Source organism: Anabas testudineus, chromosome 1, assembly GCF_900324465.2.
Source record: "Anabas testudineus chromosome 1, fAnaTes1.2, whole genome shotgun sequence".
Lineage (NCBI taxonomy): Eukaryota > Metazoa > Chordata > Actinopteri > Anabantiformes > Anabantidae > Anabas > Anabas testudineus.
In genome coordinates this window covers 16,021,824-16,033,438 of record NC_046610.1, presented here as the reverse complement: position 1 = coordinate 16,033,438, position 11,615 = coordinate 16,021,824, and the positions used below count along the sequence as shown (strand labels likewise).

Sequence of the window (11,615 nt, the reverse complement as noted above, 5' to 3'; positions counted from 1 at the left end):
GCACGTCTGCTGTTACGACACTTCGTATGTAAGCCCGGCTTCCTGCAGCTTGCTTCACAGAAACACACACATCATCATGCCCTGAGTCACTTTCTCAACAGGCCGCACACGGTCCAGCAGTGTAGACTGTGTTGAGCATACGCCAGGAGCAAAAGCAGAGTCATGTCCAGTCTTGTCTTGTCATGCAGGTAACAGTGGTGAATTTCACTTAGGGGAAAAGTGCAGCAGCTGTAGCATTAAGACACAGATAGGACAGTAGTCAGAGGAGCTCTGCACCACAGTTTATTCAGACATGTTTGAGCACATTTGCCTTCCTAAACTGGTGCAGCTCAAATTGTTTTAGAGGAATGTGGAGAAGGTTAGTGATTCACAAACACACAGCAATTTGTCCAAATCCACTGCATCCATCACGTTTGCTGCCACAGTGAAGTATTTCCAAGATGACATGAAACAGAAGTTTGGAATCGTCTGAAACAGGTTGTGATGTGGCACCAACCTGAAGTCAGGGGCCTCACATTGAACAGCTGAATGTGTGGTGCTCCCTGCTGTGGACAACGCCGGAAATTACAAGCTGGAGTGTGTTCGAGCTGCATATTTGAAGCAGTAGTAAACTGCTAATACAGACAACTGATGACTTTGATCTCTGAGAAGAATTGATTCTGTCTGTTTCTAGGTTCAGTTCATTTGTTACGAGGTGTTTGAACATTTTAACAGACAGTGAGACATGAGAGGGTTTAATAATGAAAGACACTGTCAAAGACTTCTACTGTCACCTTCATCGTGATTTCAAATCCAAAGGAGACAAGAGAGGGATTGATCAAAATGTTATGTTCATGTAGGTCACTTCATTTTTATTGTATTCAGAGTTAAGATTCAACAGGAGCAACAAGTGCTGCGCAGGAAAGAAGACTGCAAAAATAATCTTTTAGGCAGCATTCATTTCTACTGTGCCTCTCTCTTCTGAGCACCAATGGAAAAGAAACAACAAAACAAAACCACCAACACCAGACTTTTTTTTTTATGAGTTTTTATTTATTTATTTAATTTTTAAGTGTTTTATTATTTTTTTCTCCAAAAAAATCCTGAGGTATTCACAATATAATGGCATTTATTCTTTTTGAAATGAGACTCAGGGGAGGGAGGGAGGGAGGGGAAATAAAATACAGCCAAAAACAAAACAAAACATAGAAAGAAAGAGGCAGTAAAGCTGTCGATTGATACAACTGTCAAGACAATATATCTATGGTGTCGTACATACAAGAAGCCTCTGAACAGCTGTGACTGAACCCTCCTCCCATCTGCAAACTAGCAAACTCATGCAACCTACACTGGGAACTGCATTTAGAAAAACCAAGCAACAAACACTGATGTTATTTCAAAGCAGGCGTGTCCCGCCTCACTAACAGGGACTGCAGGTTAATAACAAGCCAATCAGTCCACTATCATAGTAGCTATCATCAGCTGAAATACCTAAAAACAACTCTGCTTTGTAGCCGGTGTTCAGTTGTTAATTCTTAAAAACTCTCCAGGATTCAAACGATACAAGCTTCAACTGTGAGTTGTTAGCAAAGCTCTGGAGTTCAAATACACCATGCTGCGGTTTGAAAGCACGAGCCGATTGTTTATCGGGGTCATCTGAGAGGATAAACAAGTAAACAAAATAATGGATCTGACAGGAGTAAAGCCAGAAACTGTGCACCTCACTGTACTGGAGGTTTCTACTGTATTTGAACCTGCTAATCTGTTGCTTTATAGACTGTATGTTAGTGTGATGACTGATTACAATATTTCACTTTCTGTACACTATGGTAAAATGCCAATGAGAGACTACTCCTCTATGTTGAGTCCTGTTTGCCCTCCACACAAAAAAAAGCAATACACATAAAAAAACACATACATACAAATGACCAATAAATAAATATCAGTGAAAAAATACACTGTTGAATCATTTTCTTGCTCTGTGCCACAGATCTATAATGATTGATAAAATAACTGCTGTGACTTTAAGGAAATAAGGAAAACACCCAATATTCTCCTCTCTGCACAACAATCCCAAATCTGCAACACAAAACAAAAACACAATAAAACCCATCACAAGTGCAACATCAGTCTCGACAGTCTCAGCATTAGAAGAAAAAACAAAACAAAACAAAAAAGCTCTGGTATTTGACCAATCAGCTCACTAGTACAGCATCAGACAAACCAGAAAGAATACAAAATAATAATAATAATAATGATCACAAAATAAAACAATCAAAAATAAAATCCAAAAGCAGTGGGGAGGGGTGAAGAGAAGAGGGTAAAACAATAACAAAACAAATAAAAAAAACAACAGCACACAATTTATGACCCAAACTGGGGTAACAAGAAAAACAAAAAAATAAAAAAAAGAAAATCGATCACGACATCTGATAAAGGAAAACATACACTCACTGGCCACTTTATTAGGAACACCTTCACAATCTCATGCAATCCAACACTGCTGCTACTTTACAAGTTATAATTTCTAAATATTTATTTCAAACTGTCAGAAAACTACTAACTTACTAACGTCTTTTCCACGCTATTTACATAAATAAGGACAAAACATTAGAAACATCACTTCAGATAATGCACTCCAGTACGACTCCACCACCCTCAATAATAAGCATATAGTACAAATATCACAGTCTCAACAAAAGCTAATGAATTAAAACCTGGTAAAAGTAGAATTCATGGCAGAGCTGCTGTGTTGGATCATATGAGATTGTACAGTTGTACCTAATAAAGTGGCCAGTGAGCGTATAATAATAAAAAAATAATAATTATTAGACTTTCAGTTCAGAGTTTATCTTTATGTGGTGGTTTAAAAAAGGTGGACAGACACTACAGCGTAACTGTGAGAGAACTGCTCCACCTCGCCAGGAAAAGAACTGTTTAAAAAGACCCTCTTTACGCTCTGAGTCTGGGATCATAAATATGTCTTTGTTCAATTTGGTGTCATCTTTGCCCTGAAGAATAACAATAACAACATAATAATAATAAAAACTGTAATAATAATAATAAAAAACAGAATGATGGACAAAAATAAAAGCTAATAATAATCATCACCATCAATAAAGACTTTTGGTAGACCAATAAACATCAGACACACACACACACACACTCCACTCGCTCACACAGCAAACTGAAAAGAAAGACACACGGTACAAGAATGAGGGGAAACAGGACATTTTTCTAACAAACACTGTCTGCTAATAAAGATACAGCTCATCTTTCTCTTCGTCGTCGTCTAGAGACGGGTCCAAAGTGAAAACGTATATTGCAAAAATGACAGAACATTAAAAAAATGTGTGTCTCTTCCTACGTACACAATAAATTCAACACTTTCGCAAAAAAACAAACAAAAACTAATTACAGACTATATGTGTAAAAATCATAAATAAGTATAAAGTTTTGTGCATCCCCACCCCAACCGTTGTTTTGGAAGAAAGAAAAAAAAAAAAAACAACAACTCAAAAAAACAATGGCAGTTACAGCGGTGACAATAACATGCAATTGATATACTTACAGCATTGATCTGTATCTCCCCCCCAACTACAAACCCCAGTATAACATCCCTCCCAGACCCCAATACAATCCTTAAATATTTGTCAGCTCATTCAAAACATATCTCTTGCTCTCTTTGCTCTGTGAGCTAGCTGAAAGTGGTGACTCACACAGGGAGGAGGGCGGGGGGCGGGGGCTCGAAAAGGGAAAACACACCGACACCATCTCCAGTTTGTCTGTAAATCTGTGTATGTACAGGAGGCTTATTCCCCAGTCGAAGCAAGCTGACATGGTTTGAATGACTGCATAGTGAAAATGATATTTGGTTTACTTACAGATGGGGTTACAACACACACACCCGCACACACACACACACACACACCCGCACACACTCGCTCAGTGCCAGGCACAATGCAGGGACACACTATAGTCTAGCTGTTTTCATACACCGCTGGCCTCGCGCATGGCAAACAAATATACACATAAAGCCACTTGTTGGCAGTCGCCAGCACTGATGTGTAGAATGGGATAACTTTATACATTTGGTGTGTGTGTGTGTGTCATCAGACACTTTGTTACCTCACACACACAAAGTCGAGCATGTGTGTGTGTTTGTAAAATACACATCAGCTTTATAACAGAGAACCCTGACAGTGGGAGACTGGGTCCAGCTTTGTGTTTGGACACAGCTGAGACACACAAACAGAGTTTGAACACCAATGGTACACCTCAGGCTGTGCTGGCAGTGCAGTACAGCTGATAGATGCTAAGCACCAGTTCCAGATTTATATACAACAGGTGGCATCAGGGAGGCCGAGCAGTCAGATCCTGACCAGCCCTGAATCCTGTTACAAGAGCGGGACAACCCGGTCCACTGCTGAAGGTAAACCGTGGCTTAAAATCAGTTCCAGGTCGCACCCTGGTCTTGAGATTAAAACCCGACAAAGGCTGAGCTAACGGAGGTGTGCCAACTCGCGGTCACATCTGCTCAGGGACCTGTATTAAGAAGCAACATGACCTCTGTTTGGGCTTCACTCTAGGCTGGAGATCACTGGATACTGAATCATCATTCAGAAAGGTTGTTTACATTTTATAAAAGAACAGTTAATAGAAAGTGAACACAATGACTTCTTCGTGAGAACTCTGTCAAAGACAATAGTGTTTTGCTTTGAGTGTACCACAGGATAAATCCTTCATAGACCAAAACCCTAGTAAACGGCCACTGTGGCTACAAATCGTCACTGCTAAGTTACACCTTACATTTGTTTCTCTTTGTTTAAAGGTGCCTCTTCAGGACTGTCGGTGCTCTGTGAAATCAACGAGCCCAAAGACACTAAACTCAACTTCCTTCCTGACACAGGCCCGTGGTGAGTGGTGAGTCACTGAGCAGAAAGATGAGCCAGCTGGTTTTATTGCTCGGCCCTTGTCGCGTGTTAGTCCACCAGTCTCCCCTGTACAGTATATGACACACATGGCACTGCTATACTGCAGCCCCCCCCCCCCCCCCCAAAAAAAAAAAAAACACACACACACACGTCCCCTCTCCCACTACCTATACAGAGATTTCATATATATATCATAGCTGAGAGTAATCAATTATAATGTCAATAACAATAGTCATAACAATTACAACAACGCTCTTCCGTTTTTTTGAGTTGTGGACACCTTTGGTGTGAACTGTCAATGTTGTCAAGCTTGCAGGTGACCTGTGGACAGACGGAGGGATGGATGGACTGAGTGAAGGATGTGACAAAAAGCCTCTGGACAGACAGGCACCCCCTCTAATCGCATCTACTCTGTACAGTTGTAGTGTGACGGTGTGATATACACGATTAACTATTCTCATTACACACAGGGCTACATTTGAGGTGAAGTGTGTGTTTATATTGTGAATTAGTAGTTTTTGTGAAGCCAACCTCACTTTACTCTCTCTTGTTATCTCTTCTGCCACCTCTCACTTGATTTCTCCTCCTCTCACACTTGCTCTTCTGTATTTGGTAACACATGTAGACACATTGCATTATTTCACTTATTTGGCTTCAAAGAAAAAGAATAAAGTATTTGTCCTTTGGGGAAAAGAAGTGACAGCAGCGTCTAAAGCAATAAAATGTAGCAGCAGTAGCAATGTAATAAATACACAGTTTGAACAGAACATTAATATCACAAACACAACATGCTAAGTCACTTTCTAAAATCCTAACTGGCAGGTTGGTGTAACACCATCAAAGCTTTTTACAACAACCAGCAAGCCTCAGAGCTCGGCAGTCCTGTGAAACTATGTTTTCCTCTCACCTCCTTTTTCTTACATTAACTTCCTGTCATCCAACTTTGTCTCTGACTTTTCTTTAACTTCCCATCTCACTTTCTCAGTACTCCCCGTCTTCCTTCTCACCTCTCTCCAACCTCCTTTTCTTTTCACTGTTGTTTCATTTTCACTCATGCCTTTTGCCATCTTGACAACATCCCTGGATCTCTTGCTCGCTCTCAGACACTTAACAGTTTCCTGTCTCTATGGCTGCCGCTCATGAGTTCTCTCTGTGTCTAGCAGTGATTTGGTTTGGTGCATGGCAGGGTGTGCACATCTAGCAGGCTTTGGCTGTGGCTCTGCAACAGAGGAGTCAGTGGGACTCTGTAGACCTGCATTCAGAAAGTACATCTATACCTCACAGCATCAAACAGCTGTTCAGGTGTGTCAGGCTGGTGTGTCCAGTCCTCGAGGTCAGGGGTTTCACAGTCAAATTACCTGGGGGCCACAGGACAGACTGTTCTTGCCTAGTGGGGCCACATACAGGATACAGATTTCAGCTATACCCACTCTGTGTAACTCGTCACTCGTTTCTCTCATAGCTGCTACTGCCTAACAAGCTCTATAGACTAATGTTGCTTCAGGTTGTGTTCATGGTACACAGCTGTGTCAAGGACTCTTAGTATGTACAATTATTTTATTGATTTACTGAAGAAAAATTACTATTTTTTTTAAACTATTTTGATAATCAACTGAAAGATAAAATAGATTTTCAAGCACAATTACCAAATTCTCAGAGGTGATTTTAAACAAACGTTAATCAACCTACATGTTGTACTCTGGAAGTCAGACTGTTTTCTGACATGTGATATCTACGTGACTCTTTTCCAAAAGCCCTTGAGTGCTGCCATTTTTGTTACACTCTCTTTCCAGTTTCTTCTGTTGACAGTGAGTCAGTTTGTTCTGTTTGGTTAATAGTGTAATTTTAGTTGTAGTTACTTTGGTCAGCTTATGATTTTGCTAATGACGAAAAACAAAAAGGGAAAGAATAAAGTGGAATACATCATCATCGTGTGGGCCCCCAGGCCAGTTGTTTGAAACCTCTTGTCTCGATTCTTAAAAACATGCTCTGTCTTTTCTTAATGTAGGAAATTTTGCAGGACCAGCCTCCTCCTCTAACAACCTACACGCAGCCTTTGGTCTGGAAACACTGTGGAGCACTACGTACTACATACTAAACAGCAGAGGCAGACAGAGGTGGACAAAGAGGAGGAGGTAGAAGCGCATCTTTGAGACCGTCAACATGTCCCATCATCCCTTCCTGGTCAACCTGTTTGCGTGCTTCCAGACACCGGAGCACGTGTGTTTTGTTATGGAGTACACAGCAGGAGGCGACCTGATGATGCACATTCACACAGATGTCTTCACAGAACCACGAGCTGTGTATGTAACATGTAGATGTGTTGTGTTTTACAAAGAGAACACTTTTTATTATTTGATTATGTGATAAATACACATTGCATATTCCCAAAAATTAGAAACACAGACAGAAATTTTGTCTAAACGCACATTGTAGCACTTGGTGAAAAGGCTTTAAAGCCACTTTGCTACTTTGCCTGCCAAGACACAAACAATACACAGATAAAGTTAGTGACTGGATTTTGCACATTCATCAGGTGAATGAAAGACAGCGTTGACTCATGAATACTGGATTTTGTATTTTTGTAGCAGTTATTTGATAACAAGAACAAGACATTTACTTTTCTTCTGTCCCTAAGCTGTAACAGTAAGCTATTAGAGATTTAATAAGGTTTCTGCTTGTCTAACATGTTCACTTTATTCAGCACGTATAATAAACTGATTAATAAATTTCACCATAGATAATTGAGTCAGAAGTCTGCAAATCTGGATCAGAATTCATTCCCTCATAGTGCAGCTGTAGAATAATGTTTCTTGGGGTTGATTTCAGGTTTTACGCAGCCTGTGTGGTCCTTGGACTTCAGTTCCTCCACGACCATAAGATTGTGTACAGGTGAGTGGAAGAACAAGAACAAATCTAATCATAGATGTCGAGTGGAGAAGCTCCACCAAGCTTGGTGTTACTTTTAATGTTTGAGCAAAATAACACAAATTATCTGAAAAGAAGCTTCCAACTGCACAGAAAAACTGCTGCAACATATTCTCACCTGCATCTTTTCACCTTCCCTGTGTCACAGAGACCTCAAGCTTGATAACCTGCTGCTAGACACAGATGGTTATGTGAAGATCGCTGACTTTGGACTATGTAAAGAAGGTACGTGACTGATGGATTTGATTTTTTTTTGTTTGTTTTTTTTTATGTTGCGTTTGAGCCATAAAAATGTTCCACAAAAAGTGTCATCTTTCTGCTGCCGTCTGTAGGAATGGGTTATGGAGACCGAACCAGCACATTCTGTGGGACTCCAGAGTTTTTGGCCCCCGAGGTCCTCACAGATACCTCCTACACTAGAGCAGTAGACTGGTGGGGACTGGGGGTCCTCATCTATGAAATGCTGGTGGGAGAGGTGAGAACTAATACACATCTGTGTCTGTGTGAACACACACTACAAACCTGCTAGGTTGATAACACATTTATCACACTGTGGTTTCACAGCAGAGCTTGTAGCTGAGACAATGTTCCTCTGAAGATATGAAGCACGAATGTGATCACATCCATTATATGAAATGTTTTTCAGCTACTTAAACAATTTACAGTAACCTGAGAGGAACTAGATAAAAGACAGGGTGTTCTGGTGACACTGGGATCACTGCAGCATTCCTACTTTAAAGGACATGAGTTGTTGTCTCTGCACGTCTGCTCAGATTATCTCTCACTATATGTTTGTAGTCCAGTGAAAATTTAAACTAATAGATTAAACCAAAGATTAATCATGAATATTTAGTCTGAATTGTTGTGAAAATAACATTTTTATAATGGAATCTGTGTCTGTGTTACAAGTGTAAATTTCTTCACCCTTGTCTATATAATGTTTATTATTCCTATGTACTGTAACTGCACAGAGCGTTTATCAGTGATATGACGGGTCACTATACAATAGATACAGCGTATGTCACACGAGTTGTATATTTCAAATCTCTAAAATGTATTTTATTGAGGTAAGTGTGTGTGTGTGTGTGTTTGTGTTTGTGTAGTCTCCATTCCCAGGGGATGATGAGGAGGAGGTGTTTGACAGCATTGTGAATGATGAAGTCCGCTACCCACGCTTTCTCTCAACCGAGGCCATCGGCATCATGAGAAGGGTAAGAAAGCACGCATACCCTCCTCCTCACGCACACAGACACTCACTTTCTCTCACCCGCTTGCTGACTTCAATCACCCACAAATGATAATGTGACTTACTCAGCAGTGACAGTCACAGAGGTAATTTTGATGATTAATTATAAAATCCACTTATTAGTTCTTATTTCTGTGGTGTGTGTGTGTGTGGTGTGTGTGTGTGTGTGTGTGTGTGTGTGTGTGTGTGTGTGTGTGTGTGTGTGTGTGTGGTGTTGTGTGTGTGTGTGTGTGTGTGTGGTGTGTGTGTGTGTGTGGATGTGTGGGTGTGTGTTGTCACGAGTAGTTGTTAAGGAGGAATCCAGAGAGAAGACTGGGCTCTGGTGAGAAGGATGCAGAGGAGGTGAAGAAGCAGCCCTTCTTCAGGGTAAGTATACTTGAGAAAGAGCAACTGAGGCCGTACTGACGTAGTGGAATGAGATCACAGGCTTCTTTAAAACAATAGTTAGACAGACTGTTTACCCCGATGTTGTGTTGAAGACTGCAGTAACAATGTGCCACCTGCAGCTTGTCAGGCTCTCTACTCGTTTTATTCCTCCTTCCAGTGTTTAAAACTGATCAGCTGATGGCACAGGCACGTCTGTACCTTTTATGTTTGAGTCTGATATAATGTGAAGCAGCAGCAAGAGATAATCAAAGTGAATAAAAAGGAGCAAAAAGAGAGAAGAAGAATGAAAGAAAGAATCAGAGGTTAAAATAAAAAGATGGAGACAATTGTGCGTGTTTGAAATGATAAATGATGATGAAACTGCAGAGAAGTAGGAACTAAAACATGAATAGATGGACAGAAGGAGGATGACAGATCCTAACTTTACAAATGACAGACACGCATTATCATTCTTTAACAACAGTAACAAGTGAGGACAGATATATTGTCTGGACAAACAAATGTCTCACACTAAGAAGGTTTGCTGACAAGTTAAAAACAGCCCTCATCTGTGATTTGGGGAGAATGAATGAGAGGCGGATTGAACAAACTCCTGGTGGTGAAACTTAACTCCAAACCATAAAGATCCAGTTAAAAGTACTGATTGGTGAACACGGACAGATGTTATAAGATCAGTATGTTCTGACTTCACCTTTTTTTTTTCTATCTCCCTCCAGAATGTGGACTGGGAGGCGCTGCTACAAAGGAAGGTGCCCCCTCCCTTCATCCCGTCCATCGGTGGCAAAGAAGACGTCAGTAACTTCGACGAGGAGTTCACCACCGAACCCCCGACACTCACGCCTCCACGTGAGACTCGTGTTCTGTCTCGGAAGGACCAGGACAGCTTCCGGGACTTTGACTACGTCTCTGACCTCTGCTAGTGGGCTGGGGGCCTCACAGACCTTGAGGGGAGCGTTTGATTGTTAGGTCTTGATGGCTGTTTTAGTCGGAGTGGACCAGAGGTCTCAGCTCACTGTCTTAATTACACTGTGAATGACGGCGGAGAGAACGGAGGTGGTCGGTCTGTGTTTTGTTTGTCTGCGGGGTTTTAAAGATCGAGGACTGAGAAAATAAAAGCTGGGACAGAGTTCATGGGGTGAAGTGTTTTGTCATGAGTGAAGCACAGATGAAGACCCCCCCCCTTCTCCAACCACTGTACAACACACCGGTGACTTGTGTATCTTGCAACATTAGCCTTTAAGACGCCTCCTCCCACCCTCTAATGTGTTAGTGCCGTGTGCAGCTGTGAGAGGAGGAGCTCCTCGTGCTGTTGACTGTTCAGGAGGCTGCTGCCCGGTGGCCTCTCGTACCAATGCCTTACATTTGTACTCGTATATGATCCACAGAAAAGGTTTGTTTGTTTGTTTTTTTCCCCCCCTTTGTGGCCATTTGTATACAGAAGGAGGACGAGATGATGACCTACACTTGACAAGTATAATGACTTACCTATGGGAAAGAACCACTGTCCTGGACTGGACTCTGGACATTTCTTTAGACCAACTGCTTTATAAAATGTAGATTTTAATTCCTCTGTCAAATGTTACAATATCCATTTGTAGAGGAGTTATATTTCACGACAGTTGGCTCCTCAGTGCTTTTTTCAATACCCTGTGCGTGCTTTATGTGTTTTTTAATTAGATTTATAAGTGTTATGCATTATTATTATACATAATTTGATATAAATGTGTAGCAGACACAATCATCGTTATAAAAGCTACATGACAGACAGGTTATTTAATTTTTTACATTGAAAAAGATCTGAACACTAAGACTTGATGTACAAGTAACAGGCTGTACATTATGGGTTTGAGACACATTCATCGAGTTTTGTGTACATGAAGTAATGTCCCTCCATGACAATGATATCTGACTTTAAACTCTGTGAAAACTGTAGCTGTTGTTTTAATGTCTGTTTTATGAACTGAAACCAGATTTTAAGCCAGAGTCTTTAGTCTACACCTACTCATCGAAGCATTTTGCTTTAGTCATACTGATAAAATCCTCTTTGTTTCAGCTGAAACTTCTCTTCTCTTCTCTTACCTGAGTGGCACCACGTAAAGTAAATCAAACCTCAAGAGCCACATTTCCACAGAAGAATCCAT

At 40.9% G+C, this 11,615-nt stretch overlaps 1 protein-coding gene across 1 annotated transcript in view; it reads left to right on the top strand.

Annotated features, from left to right (window-relative positions):
• Positions 1-7,048: 7,048 nt before the first annotated feature.
• Positions 7,049-11,615, top strand: part of LOC113161706 (serine/threonine-protein kinase N2-like) — an 8,116-nt gene continuing 3,549 nt past the window's right edge. Inside the window, exons 1-7 of the mRNA XM_026359492.2 lie at positions 7,049-7,216; positions 7,743-7,805; positions 7,990-8,066; positions 8,174-8,316; positions 8,945-9,052; positions 9,373-9,453; positions 10,191-10,393. Coding sequence (XP_026215277.2) covers positions 7,077-7,216; positions 7,743-7,805; positions 7,990-8,066; positions 8,174-8,316; positions 8,945-9,052; positions 9,373-9,453; positions 10,191-10,393 — 815 coding nt within the window. The 5' untranslated portion in view covers positions 7,049-7,076. The remainder of the gene's footprint in view (positions 7,217-7,742; positions 7,806-7,989; positions 8,067-8,173; positions 8,317-8,944; positions 9,053-9,372; positions 9,454-10,190; positions 10,394-11,615) is intronic.